At 35.4% G+C, this 14,958-nt stretch overlaps 1 protein-coding gene across 1 annotated transcript in view; it reads right to left on the reverse strand.

The window, feature by feature from the left end:
- The window catches only part of adgrv1 (adhesion G protein-coupled receptor V1), a 697,787-nt gene that overhangs the window by 15,089 nt on the left and 667,740 nt on the right, over window positions 1–14,958 (reverse strand). Inside the window, exon 88 of the mRNA XM_051930189.1 lies at window positions 13,318–13,503. Within this exon, the coding sequence (XP_051786149.1) occupies window positions 13,318–13,503 (186 nt within the window). The remainder of the gene's footprint in view (window positions 1–13,317; window positions 13,504–14,958) is intronic.

Genomic DNA, 14,958 nt, shown 5'->3' on the forward strand with positions numbered 1-14,958 from the left:
CCATATTCTTTGAAAGATAAAATCAGTTAAAAATAAAATGTTCTCCTACCACTCTTTGTTGGTGACCTAACTTTAAGAGTGTTAATATAACATTTGTGAATCAAACTTAACAGTCTCTAACTGGTATTTAGATCACTGTAAATAAAAGCTTGAGGGTGGTTGCAGTAGTTAGCTTTGCTACCTTGCAACTGAAAGAGATCTGGCCACTCTTTGTAAACAGTCTCCATTTCTTCAGGTACTCTTGTTTTTCCCAGCATCCCAAAGATGTACCTGATAGTTTTTAATTGGTGGTTCAAAACTGGCTCAATATGAGCATTTGTGGTTGTGTAAGTCAGTGAATCAATGTCTCGATGCATGCTCAATAATCCAGGTAAGGAAATTCTAAAAAGTTGATTCAGTTCAGCTGGACATAGTTCTTTTCCAGGGAGATACGTTACATCACTCATCCAAGTGGCTGGAGGAGACTGGTAGGATACTTTGGAGACTGAGGAAGTCACTTGGATGAGTGATGTAACGTATCTCCCTGGAAATGAACTATGTCCAGATGAACTGAATCAACTTTCTAGAATCAGTGAATCAATGTGACCGAGTGTTCTCTGCTATGGTTTGTTCTGCCCAGGGGAGGTTCCTTTGAGTCTAAACTTGGGTTGTGAATTGTGGCAAAGGCCAATTGGAAGAATAAAGATAGGCAAGGCCTGAGACACTGGCAAGTAGGTGGACCACCACACTACTGTAGGTAGTCAGGATGGTAACACCTGTGGAGGTAAGCCCAGAAGCAGTACTGTTTTCTATTGTTTATGTTATCTAATTGTGTTCTTTTTGTCTTCATTCTTCACTTGCAAATTTTTATAATAAATACTCAATTGCATAAACTTTTCAGCCTCAGTGGCATTTATTCCATGTGCTTTAGTTTGCCACAAGTAGGCATTCCTGTCTAAGTGGAGTAACTGCCTTGCTTAAATTGACATATATGCCCTAATATAATTTGTCTGACAGAATTGTCTACCATTTTTGTGATGTGTGATGCTCAATCCCTCTGACTTACACTGCTTTGGATAAGTTTTATCATTATTTATTATTAATATTATTTCATTTTTGATAAAATAACACAAAGATACAGTAAAAGTAAACCAAGAATAACTGATTTTGGGCTATGGAAGAACAAAAAAAAAGAACCCCTCACAGATGCTCACACACCCCACCCTAAAGAGAAATACAACAAGAAAAAACAGTTGATGTGCATACTTGCACATACACACACACCACACTAAGAAGTGCATGGCAAAGTAAGGAAAAAAAGAAACAAGGAAAGGTGGACAGGAGAAACTGCCTCATGGAGCAACCCACTTTACAAACTGAATAGCCTAAAGCCAGTTGTGGATAGTAGAACTGGAAGAGCTGTTGATCTGAGATGCAGAAAGTTCAAGAAGGGTAAGATTGTGAAATGAAGACTCCCAGACTGCAGGAGAGACGAAAGAAGAGGATTTTCAGCGAGAGGCTAAAATCAACTTAACTGCAACAGTTACAATTATTAAAAGCCTTCACTGGAAGAGAGAAAAGGAAATTTAGGAAAGACATGAAAGGTCTAGGAGGAGACGAATTTGAGGAAACAAAGGAAAGGTGTTTCTTACATTTCCTTTTGTTTGGAGAACAAGTCGAAAACCTTAACCACTGCACTGCACTGCCTGCTTTAGTGAAGTGTATCTACTATACATTCACCACAAATTTATACACCAATTCACACATCTGGGCAACAAACTATCTTAGGTGTTTGTACGTATATAGAGAGCTCAGTGAAGTATTTAATCTGTTCCTACAGTCTGTATTGACAGCAGTTGTTAAAGACAAGGACACAGTATTACAGGGTCAAGGCAGTGCTAAAATATCAGCACTACACATAAGGACTAAGGTCAACAGACATTTAGTTCTGCTTGACTTTGATTTTAAGATATATGTAGTTACAAGCAGATGTACATATTTGAATCACTGGTACGTTTTAAAATCTTATATTGTCTCATGAAGGACGAAACCAATGAACATCTGTTGTACATCTTGCTGTGGATTGGGTACATGAAATAGCAATATTTCAACTGAAGAATAAGAACAAAAACAGACACTTATGAATCACTAAGTAAACAATGCTTTATTCTGATTTGCTGAGTATTGGAATTTTGAAAAAAAAACAACTTTTTTTTCATTAATATGTACTTGATTATACACACATTTTACTGTAGTTTAAAATCTTTAGTTCAATTTATTCTTATTAAGTGTATGCCCACTTACAGTATGTGCTCAGCATGCTATACAGACATTACAAATACAATATGAAAAAGAAATGTGACATAAACACTAAGGATGATGCTGAAACAAAAAACAAAGAAACATCATGTAATGTACAGTATATACAGTATAAACAGAGACTGCAGTCAAATATTCAGCACCTTGGCATGTGATTGATACGCATTATCATACTGTCTAAAAAAGGCTCATATGTTAAATGTAACTTTAATATTAATTAAAGCCCCTTATCAGTGCTGACCAAATGTAAATATAAAGTTATACTATTCATTCATTACTTTGCAGAGTGAAAAACGCAATCTTTGCTCAACTGATTCACCAGAAAGGACTTTACTAGAAGAGAAAAACTATGGTGATGTTACTTCAGTAAATTTGTAAAATAGTTTTAAAAACTCAAAAAAATAATCTGTCAACAACATGAAATATTTATTATTTAAGAGCAAATTTGGGACAGTTTAAAGTAAGAAGGATACACCAGTTTTTCTGGCATAAAAAAAACTCTTTATTTCCTTTCCTTGGTTTGTGTTGCTGCCTTCTGTTCATTCCAGTTTATATTCTATGGACCATTCAACATCATTAAGAGGAGGAATCACAAGGTGCAAACCCTTAAGTTATCAATTAATCTACATTGTCTACATATGTCACAAAACAGCAATTTTATATCTTCATCGTTTAACAGTGCTAAAGAGTAATTTGGGTGTAGTAATGTCACTACAACTCACTAAGTAACAGGGCAGCTTTGCAAGCTAATTTGGATTATCACAAAAAGTGTTGCTGGTCTGGATTTCAAAAGGGTCATTATAGTGACATATGTGCTGTTACATAGCCTTCATGTCTGCCAAAGACTTGATGGAAAAAATGTATTACCCACAAACGTTTACTACATTCTCATTACTGTATTTGTAAGTGCGTGCCTCTAACATAACAGAAATAAATATAAAAATAAATGCTGATGTGGGCCTAATTAAATAACACCTGTTCATATGTTAGTAGACAGCTACTATACTGACTTTTTCAAAAGCCATCAAAAACACACAAAAAGCACTTTCACAAACTGCTTCTGTGGCACTGAACCTTCCTCAAAATTCTATCATAGCTGTACATTTACTACACTAACAAATAAAAGTCTGACAATACCATACAAACAAGCCACTATGCAGCTTAACAAATTGTAATATTCCTTACCCCGACACATGTCAAAGGATCAGGCATTACTATATATTGACTCTGGATGTGGACAAAAGTCATTCTCTCTGTCCTTTTAGTGTCACAGGGAAACAGAGCTTATTCTGACATCTTTGGGTAAAAACACCCACTTTTGGTTAGAAGTTAGTCTCCTCTGAATACTGTTGCTTGTCCATTTTGGTTATATTGGGACAGAACTTCACCCTGTCAACTCTCCACATGTCTGCATTGACAATAAAATGTTTTTTGATTTATAGCCCTAGTTTTCAGCAAGTCCTTAGGTACAAATATAAGGCAATATATATACACCGGACACAGAGCCTTAGAAAAGAGACTTATCTAATTACTGTAATATCTTAACATTAAAATGTCAAATGGGTGTACTCACAAAAACCCCAAATAGAACTCTAGAAGGACATGCAAACTCCAGTAAAAGGGTGTAAGGGCTGGAACTCAAACTCCAGAACCACTAACATTGGAACCACCAACACATTCTAATTAAAAGCAAATCTCAAGAAAATCTTGAAATGAGACCATTATCCGCTTCCCGGGTCCTCCCTGCGTGGAGTTTGCATGTTCTCCCTGTGTCTGCGTGGGTTTCCTCCCACAGTCCAAAGACATGCAGGTTAGGTGGATTGGCGATTTTAAATTGGCCCTAGTGTGTGCTTGGTGTGTGGGTGTGTTTGTGTGTGTCCTGCGGTGGGTTGGCACCCTGCCCAGGATTGGTTCCTGCCTTGTGCCCTGTGTTGACTGGGATTGGCTCCAGCAGACCCCTGTGACCCTGTGTTTGGATTCAGCGGGTTGGAAAATGGATGGATGGATTCTGACATGTAAAATTTTAACAGACGAAAAGAAATGTAATGTAGTACATCTTCCGCGGATAACATTAGACACCAAAGGAGATCTTGATATGCCATTCATTTTAAAATGTTTACAGTTTCCCATTAGAATAGCTTTTGCTATGAAAATGAACAAATCACAGGGACAAACATTTGAAAAAGTCAGTTTATTTATTAGAGAGAAAGAAACGATATTCACTCATGGACAGTTATACATTGTGTTGTCACGATGTAAGTCCAAACATGGAATCAAAATTCAATGCGATATTGACGAAAAGTTAATTCCAAATATTGTTTTTACTGAAGTTTTACAGTTAAAGTGTAAGTTTAAAAAGTATTTGCGTGTTAATTTCAAAGCTAAACGGAACGAAAACTTATAACCCAATGAATACCTCTAATGCAACATGAAACATAATTTTCTTTCAATTTATTATGTTTTATGTAAAATAGTTAGTTTTATTAAGCATATGTGACAATTCTCATGAAAATAACAATCTGTTTAAATTGTACATCCACTTTCCCATACACTAGCGGCAGCGCTGTGAAGTGGCTAGTGCATAGTGTCTGCCCGGGGGTTGCCAAGTGAAGCGAGCAGGGGGCATAGCCCCCTAGCTTAAGAAAAAAAAGGCTGAACAGAAGGAAAATATATTTGATATGCTTTAATAATAATAATAATAAAGCACTTTTCTCTTTGTTACCTTTTGATAACTCCAACCAGTAAAATATGTTCATTTTGCATTACATTGAAATTAAAAAGTACAACCGCAATATATAGCAACAGACAGCATTTAATTTTAACACCAATATATTCACTTATAAATGTATAATTCTTTTTGTGGAAGAATTATAACTTAACCTCTTAATGGAGTACTTTCAAATATACCTTTACAGTACTTCCCTACCATAACAAATGAGCTTTTGGCTCAAAATAAGACACAATGATGAAAGACAAATTTGGTTTAATTGTCACTCTCAGGGAGTGGCTGGTTCACAATGTTCACTAGATGAATTCAGGAAAATATTTGCTCCTGCCCTTTCATCATGTTTTCTCTTGGAGTTGAAAAGCTTTCTCATCAAGAAAAAAAAAAGACGTCTGAGCTGTAAATCCTGAAATGTGCTTTCATGAATCAAACAGGATTACTGGATTTCTCAGTGAAGTGGGGTCATGTACTCTATGAAACAGAATTCTCTTCCTCTACCATCCATGGCTAGTTTCACACTGGCAGGCAGCTTTTGGTTGCATATAACTGAGCCAATAGGTAACTGTTAAAGGTTGCATTATTCAATAAGGTGAAACAGTGAATAAAGAGAAAATTAATTCTCCTCAAAGAAAAAAAGATTGTTTAGTTGGTGGTAATTTTGCAAAAAGCCAGACAATAGGAACTACCTCGTCACAATATTATGCTAATTTCATGCTCTGCACTGGGCTTAGAGTGTGCTTTGTACAAATAAAGGACACAGGAGAAATGATTGATGGGCAATGCAAATAGCACCACTAACCAAAAGGGTGCATGGACAACTGAAGATGGAGAGATATCTTGGACAGGAAAAAAGAAACATGATCATGTTGTAAAATAGAAAGAGAAAGTTTGGCAAAGTACACGGAAGATTCAAAGCTCAATAGTTAGCAAATGCTGTTTGTTGCAGTTGACTATTGGCACTCTTAGATGCATACCAATTATATCAACCTCCAGCCTCCAAATGCGGCACTGAAAACTGAGCCCCCCCCCCCCACACTCTTTGATTGCGACACTTAAAACTTTAAAGGAGTATCCCTCCATGCTCCCCGCTCTTCAATGCTGCAATTTTTCAAGGGGAGAAACGCTAGCCCTGGGTAGTGGTGCTTGAACTTCTAATTGGGAAAGGCTTTGCACTCTTCGAGTATCACGTTAACACATCACTGTAACACACAGAGTACTGGCATTTGACTGAATGGTGTAAACAAGTGAAAATCATAAACATCTAATAATGATAATAATACAGTATACACAGCTAGTAACAGTACAAAGTTGATTCAACTGTCCTGTAATATACAGAATTTATTAATGCCTATACTCCAGAGCTCACACTGCCATCTCAAGATGCAAGCTTGCTAAAAATTCTCATTGTAAATTAAACAGCTGTTGGAAGTTGAAATTTTAGCTTCAGTGGACTCAATCTCCAGACAGAAATGCCTGTCAGCATTATGGAGACCCCACTGGTCTTCAAATTGTTAACACTGAAGACAAATTCTTTTAATAAAGTGAACACTAGTTTCCTCCTACATCCCTAAGAAGTGCTGGTTAGGTTGTCTGCTGATGCTAAATTGGCACACAGAGTTAAGTATGCGTGAATGCTTGGCCTGTGATAAACGGGTATCTCTACTGTAGTTGCTTTTAGTCCGAGGTTGCCCATGCTTGGTTGTCATATATTTCTGGTGAGGGTCTCTTTCTTGCTCACGCTGATTTCCATGCTTGATGTTCTTCAACAGCATACAGCACAACTGCAAGACATACTAATCCTCTCAGGCATCTGTGCTCCCTTCTACAGCATACAGAGAACCCCACAGCTGTTCTACAAATGTGCCTTTGAACCTAACTTTGCCCTGTACCATGCTGATGGTACTCTTCTCCCTCAGCGCCCCTGCCTGTCTTCATTACCTCAAAGAATTGTGTAATAAAGTCTAAATAACAGGATTAATTGTAGTCTTACTCACTGGGCATGATGCCAGAGTAATTCGTGTTATCTTAACTTCCTCTTTTTGGCTGATGAGTGGTATGAGGCACACCCTACTTGGATAAAGAGCATGCAAACTCAGTGCAGAAGCCAAGCCTATTTGAAAGTAGAACAAGTACAAAAAATAGAAGAAGAAAAAACATTTGTTATAAGAGGCAGTTCTAATAAGTTTATGGAGTCCTTATTGTAACTTGTAAACTCTGAAAATGGTGAAATTGAAATTCTTACTTGTTTGTGCTAATCAACACATTATAGAAACAGGAACGCTTTGCCTTTTGTGCTATTCTGTGTCATCCATCTATATTCAAAATCTTTTTTAAACCAAGCATCCAAGAGTTATGAGTCAGCAACAATACCTGCTGTGCCATCATGATTTCTTAGTTTATTAATGTAACTAGTGATATTTTAGGAAAATACAACCAGACTATAAAAATTAAAGTAGCATAGTGAAACATTTGTTTAAAATTGTAAGTTTATAAGTCACCGCACTAATACTAGAAGGAATATTTAGCTGCATTACATGTTAAACATTGTCATGAATAAAACTGGCCTAATCAACTATTAAAGCTATGTTAAAGCCTCTCTGGCAATAGAATAATAATAGACTGCACTTGATACTGAGATTAAAAAATAAAAATGTTATGAGCACATCATACACATCTATCTATCTATCTATCTATCTATCTATCTATCTATCTATCTATCTATCTATCTATCTATCTATCTATCTATCTATCTATCTATCTATCTATCTATCTATCTATCTATCTATCTATCTATCTAATTTTTGAATGTTGAAGTAAATGGCCATATTGAGATATCACTCTATAGTTCTGTCCAGGTGTTTCTCTAAAGTGAGCAGATAAGAGTCATTTCAGGTTGGTTTTATCTTTCTGTTATATTCTGTGAAAAAAAAGGAGTAGCACTAGCCAAAGGCTGGAGAGGAACAACAAGAAAAGTTAAGAAGATAAGCATATTGGTCCAAAGGACAAAGAGGTTGCTTTGTTACACATTTTCTTCAAATGAAACATTACTTTTTCTTTAATGCTTTGGTAATATTTTTAATATTCAGTATCCCTGTATAGACACATATATTTTAAATATGAATCATTTTTATGATTTTTCTATAGCTTTTAAAGCAGTTTATTATTTTTTGCTGCTTTTTAATAGTTTTAAGGCTGATAACTTTGGAGACTGTAATATTGTAATTAAGTAGTTGGCATTAAAAGACCTCTGAATGTGTCCTGTGATATCTGGTACCAGACTTAGCTGAAGATCCTCTGACTCCTGTAAGGAGTGAGCGAGCCATCGCAAATCAGACTTATTGTTCCAACACATTGATTGGAGAATTTGGAGGGCAGAGCAACACCTTGAATTCTTCATCATGTCTAAAACATTCCTAAATTATCCATGATGTGTGGCAGGGTGAATTATCCTGCTGAAAGATGTCACTTCCATCAAGGAATACCATTGCCAAAAAGTGGTGTACCTGGCCTTCATCATTATCTAAGTAGATGGTACATATCAAATTAACGTCCACATGAATGCTCAGACCCAATGTTCAGCAGAACATTTCCCAAAGCATTATACTCCCTTTATCAGATTGTCTTCATCCCATTGAGTACCTTGGCGTAATTTCCTTTCCAGGTAAACAACATCTACAATCCTGGCTATTCACATGATGCAACAGAAAAAATTATTCATTTGATTCATTGATCCAAGATCCAGTACTGATGCCAGTGGAAAGGGGTTTGTCCTGGCAGAGCACTGACATAATATATTTTGGGGAAAAAAGGTAGATGCTATTCAGAAAAAATTAAAGGATCAAAGTTGGGAGATCAGAAAATAGCAACAAAATCAGGGTGTGAGACAAAATACATGGTCAACAATTCAAACTAAATTACTGAAGGAAAATGGCAAGAAGAATAATACCAAAAAGGTATTTTAAAGTTGTTTGGAATCAGCAGATCGTATGAGAAAGTGAACCAAAAGCTGACCCTTTAACCTGATTACCGATGGGACACAACCTCTGAGGCCAAAACACTAGCAATGCGGGGCGCGGATGTAGCAATGGGTACCAAAACTGATGGTGACTGTGAGAACTTAAATGACATCCAAAATGTTATAAAAATAAACACAACTCTTAAACTATTAGTAAAATCACACAACAAATGACATAATTAGAATACTTGACTTAGAAAACCTTCAAGTCAAGAATAAGATTATACCAATTGGCTAACAAAACTGAATAAAAAATTAACAACCAACCCCATATCGTAACATGGATAGCATGGATGCTGAATGACTTGCACTTATGCAGTCCCATATGCTGCAGGTTTGGATGTACTGGGTGTCATGACACATTACTCCTGTAACCATCATTAAAACGATCTATGATTTGTGCCACAATAGCTCTTTAGTTGGTATGTACCAGATAGGATAGCTTTTGTTGACCTCTTGCATGAATGAGTCTTGGCATCTCAACACTCAGCCGGTGGTTTGCATTTTTTCTTTATTTGGGCCACAGGGAGTAGGTACTGACCATGGTGGACTGTGAACACCCCACAAACCTTGCAGCTTCAGAAATGCTGTGACCCTGTTTTTCTGCATTCAGTATGTTGACTATGAGTACCTAATGCCAGTTTACCATCTAATATATCCCTGACCTTGACATGTGCAGTTGTTACGAGATAGTCAATGTCATACGCTTTGTATTGGAGTAGTCATAATGTTTTGTCTCATCTGTGAAACTAAGTTGCTACAGAACATCAGTATGTGACAAGAAGAATCAGAAGAAAAAATTAGGATAAGCTTGTCACAATGAATATAGGTATGTCATTCTTTAAAGACACACAATAAAAGTATAAAAAGTACACATTGGAAAGTTAATAATACCTAAGATTAAACCAAAATAATTAATCATTCATAAGTTTGTTAAAACAACTGGTCCTGCAATGCTCCTGATGTCATGTTAAGCTGAGATCATTCCATACTTCTAAGATTCTCATTCCTTCATAGGGAACAAGCTTGGTAGTTCTTAGGAGTAACCAGGTTTTGGCCAGCTATGTCTGCAGTCCCATTTTCTTAATCAGTTGAAATAGCTCATGATATGAGGTAAGGGTGATAACAATGGTAAATATATAATTCCTGCTTCGCCTTCACTGTTCAGTACAATACTGAGGCTGTTAAACAAATGAGTTCATCAGTCTCACTTAGAGTTATCTTAATCTTTATTTGTTGGGGATCATGCTCTCCATTTACCAGCAAAGAGGAAGCTGGAGGCCCTGATTCCTACCCTTACACAAAGACACAAGTCTGTGACTGCTCCATTTTGCACTTAAAAAACTGATTAGAGCAGGAGAACATCTTCAGAAATAGTAGAAATAGACCTCCCAAGATCCTCAAACTAGACACTCTCCCAAATTCATATGTACCTTGATACTCTGGCTATGACATTCACAAAAATGATACCCTGTCAGAATGCAGTGCCCATTCTGAAAGGACTAATGTAACATCAACAATGTGAATAAAATGTTTGCTCCACTAAGACAAAGACTGGGTGATATACAGCACTCATCCTGGAAACCCATGTTCTCAAAGCACCTCTTACAACAAACTCAAAAGAATGGGGTCATTATCTTTCTCCTGGTACAAAAATCACATGCAGACATGCATACTCACATAACCCCTCGACTAGTTGTACACAGGAAACGATTTAGTCCACTATTCCACAGCCATGACAGAATAGATTTGGATCTCTGTTCTGGGATAGTTATTTAGTATTCCATGTCATTATTGCAATCACATTACTTTCTCTGGTTCATTTACTGTCAATCTAAAATGAATGTTATTTTCTAAATTTTATTAACAGAAATAGTACATTTTTGAGAATGTCATGACACATTCAGCAACATTTTGGAATCTTGACATGACAGAGATAGTGCATGGCTTAGGTACCCGTCTGAGCAACCAGAGGGCCAATGCTGCCTGCTGCACCATAATGGCACCCATCATCAGTTGTGTACAAAGAAAAGGGTTAAATAGTTATTTGTGGTTTATCATTTGCTGTAAGTAAATACATGGAATATAATATGTGCACTGCAACTTAACTTTAGGAGGAAAATATATTTATACTTTAGGCTTAGCTAACTTACTGTATATTAACAGTGCAGAGCAAGATGATTTTGCAATAATCAGTTTTAAACTACAGGCATCTGTGCATTGAGTCATTTGTTTCTAATTATGGTTCATCCACTTCTGTCATTTCCATAAATAAAAATAATGAAATGGTGAATTCACCTTTTTCAGATAGCCCAGTGCTGTCTTATGGCTGCACATTTTAAGAATTGTAGTATAGTCAGTAGCTTAGATGTATTATTTTGGCATGGCCTAAATGCCTACATGTGACCCACTGCAATGCTGGTAGGAACCACAAGGGTAGCTGATTGATGTTTATCTTTTATTGAGGGTCACTCCATCTTTCTCAGGTATGAGAGGTTAAGATAAAGTGGCACTGATGCTGAAAATGTAAAGTAAATGGGAACATAAATCAAGTATTGTGCTCTGTGGGAGCAGTTCTACTTTATACACCATCCTTCTGCCTTTCAAAAATATACAATATTAATTTCTACAACTTTTTTTTCTGTTTAGTTTTTGTATCAGTTTACATAAATCAGAGAGTTTGTCCTAAATCATATATTCAAAAAACAATATTTGCCAGAGACATGTCTGTGACTTGTTCATTTATTAAGAGGCTATTCTTAAATACAAACATTTAAATTGATGTTACTTCCATAGACTTTAACCTGGGTCTCTGGCTAGACTTCCTATTTCAAGTTCTTAAAACTCACCAGTTATTTAGGGTGAACCAAAAGACATTATAATAAAACAATTAATATTTCTCAGTTGATGTTTTATTTTCAGTACCCAGCAATATTTCTTCTTTTAGTCAATTGAATGAACATTTGGTGAGACTATACCTCATACATACGTTCAACACTGTTATTAAGAACAGCAGTAAAACAAGTTGGCATTTTAAACACTGATGGTTTAAAACTCTTTGACATTTCTTGATTTTTTAAAATAATGTTTTGAATTCTATAATGACTCATTATTGTATATACAACCATGGCAGATGCTAAAAAATGAGAAAATGATTTTATGATGATCGACAATTATATCAACTTAAGAATTTGGGGGGTTGCTAGAGGTGATCAATTTATGTGTTGATTGTTTAAAAATAAACATTTAAGGAAGTAAAAAATAATTAGTATTAATAATGTCTTCAGCCTCCATTATGTCACATGGAGAGAAAGAGTCATTTCTTATGTGTTTTTTGAGACAAGGCAGTTTTGGAATCAGATGCTCTTTGTTGAGATCCCAACAGAAAAAAATGAAGTTTGTGAACCTTATCTGTGTTTAATTGTGTAGTATGAACACCACCACACTAAGAAGATAACAGGTTATGAGAAAAAAAAAGTTTTTTGAAAAGGATTTTTAAAGTTGTGTAATGTGAACTTACCCTAAATCGTTTTAAATAAGACATCTTCCAAATGCATAGTACAAGGATAAAAATAATACTAATTCAATCTAGGGAAAACTTTTAAAAAGATGATATTGCACATCATTATTACAATGCTACTGACAAAGTCTCATAAAAAGTACAGAAAGACAGTTTTAGTGATGGAGAAGTGGGATTGTTGCAATTCCCAACTGGCAACCTCAAAATAAAGACTGATTACAAATATATTATTTACAATACCATTTATTAAGTCATTTGGATTGATAAGTCAGACCATGTTGTTCTTGTAAAACTCTAAAAGTATTAAAACAGGTTGAGATTTGCATTCATTACTGTCCTTGTAACTCAGACTTTTCATTTAGGAAGCAATGTATCTTTGAGAAGTAACTCTCAAACACTTAACAGATTTTTCACAAACAAATCTATTAGCAACACAACATTATCTGTTTTCATGTAAATTCTAGCATTTATTTAAGAAAGGATAACAATTAATGCTTTTAAAAGTTGTAGAGCTCCCAGTCAGTTTTTTAGTTTTCCTTATATGTTTTTATTTTCTACATTTTCTATTAAGTCTAGCCATTTCTATTTACGTAAACTGGGCTCTGCAACTGCACCACTATTTCTGTAAATAAATGAATAATGCAACAGTACAAAAACCTGTTTATTTCAAAACTTAAGAAAGAGAATCTCTAATATGAAGAAAGCCATTTAGCCCCACTGTGGTCAAATATATATGTTAAGGATAAAAAATAACATTACCTCCTCCATAGCTGTGATAAGGTTTTGTGTTGATTTGCTGATCTCTCCATCTATCGATGGTATGCCAGTACCCTGAAATGCAGATCCTGGAGTGGTGTGCCCATTCATTTCCATACTGTAACTGGCTTTTACTGGCCAGCATAGTTGGTTGTGCAATATGAAGTACACAACAAATACATAGAGACCCTGAAAAAGATGTTTAGAAGACATAATGAACAAGCATAGACTTGTTTTTTTTCTTATATCTTGTCCTATAAAGGTTTGTAAAGAGGTAAACATTTTATAATTATACAAAAGTATTATTTTTTAGGAACACTCCCTGTTTTAGTTTGTAAATGACATATATTTTCTACACATATCTTTATATTTATTGTTTTCGATGTAAATTAATCAACACAAATGATTGGTGCATTTGTGCCTTTGTTGATATAATGGAGGGAAAGTTTTCTTCTGACACATTCTGAGTTACCATGTGTATTACTAGTGCTATCCTCATTTAAAACTCTGCAGGTAATCACTCCATACCCGCCATACATCACCACTTTCTCTCTCTGCTTGATGTTGGGAGTATGATTAATGCATTAATGCATTTCTGGTGAAGTTCGAATAAACGGAATATTCCATCTTCTCTCGAATCTTAATATACTATTTTATTATTTGATCTGATTTCTCTGAAAGTCAGTCTTTCTAAGAGGGTTAGTACTGTAAGTGTGGACAGCTTGTGGTGGACCAGCATGTGAACTAGTGCTGGTTCTTTACTGGGACATTTTATTTATGGGATTGATTGCAGCTTGTGATCACCTTTATAGAGATTATTGAATTATTTTTTTTGCGCCACATTCACACTGACACTCACTTTTTTGGTATCCTTTTACAGAACATAATTAAACTAGCCTGTATGTCTTTGGGATTTTGAATGAAAGCTGGAAGATATGAGTGAAAAAACACACACAGAAAAAATGTGCAAACGTAACTCAAGAAGTACATGGGCTGAGATCAGAACCCAGGATTTGAATATCATAAGGAAGCAATACTAGCCACTTTTGGATTATTTGTGTATAAAAATGGAGGGATGGGTCTTAAAAACATCCTAAGGGAAGACAGGACAATTCTGTAGAGAATAAAATATTTGCTTAAACCCATGTCAGAAATTATAAGCAGATGATTTAATGGTAAGAACTGTGGTAGAGATTATAATAAAACATGTAATATATGGCATATTTAAATAAGCCACTGATTCACAATCTTATGTCTTCCTCTAAATGTGGTTGATCAGATTTAGAACGTGAGGTGAAAAGTCATATTTTCTGTTTATTGCAAATTGAAAGTAATTATTGTTTCTTAAAATAGAGAACTTAGTCAATCCACTGCCGACAACATTTTAAACCGCTTCTTTCTTTTTTTCATTTTATGTAACTTATTCAGCAGAATAAATTTTGCTTTTGATATCTTTCACCTGAAATATTTATATCAGCATTCTATATTTAACATAAAATTCACTTTCCATTTCTTGCTTTAATGGCTGCCTTCGTCCAGTCTATCATTGACTGTATCAGCTGAACTGTCACAATTACTGTCAAAAATAATAATAAAATAAGATGCTTTTCAAATATGGAAGCTTAGTTGGTGGGAAAATGACAA

Source organism: Erpetoichthys calabaricus, chromosome 7 (assembly GCF_900747795.2).
Source record: "Erpetoichthys calabaricus chromosome 7, fErpCal1.3, whole genome shotgun sequence".
NCBI lineage: Eukaryota > Metazoa > Chordata > Cladistia > Polypteriformes > Polypteridae > Erpetoichthys > Erpetoichthys calabaricus.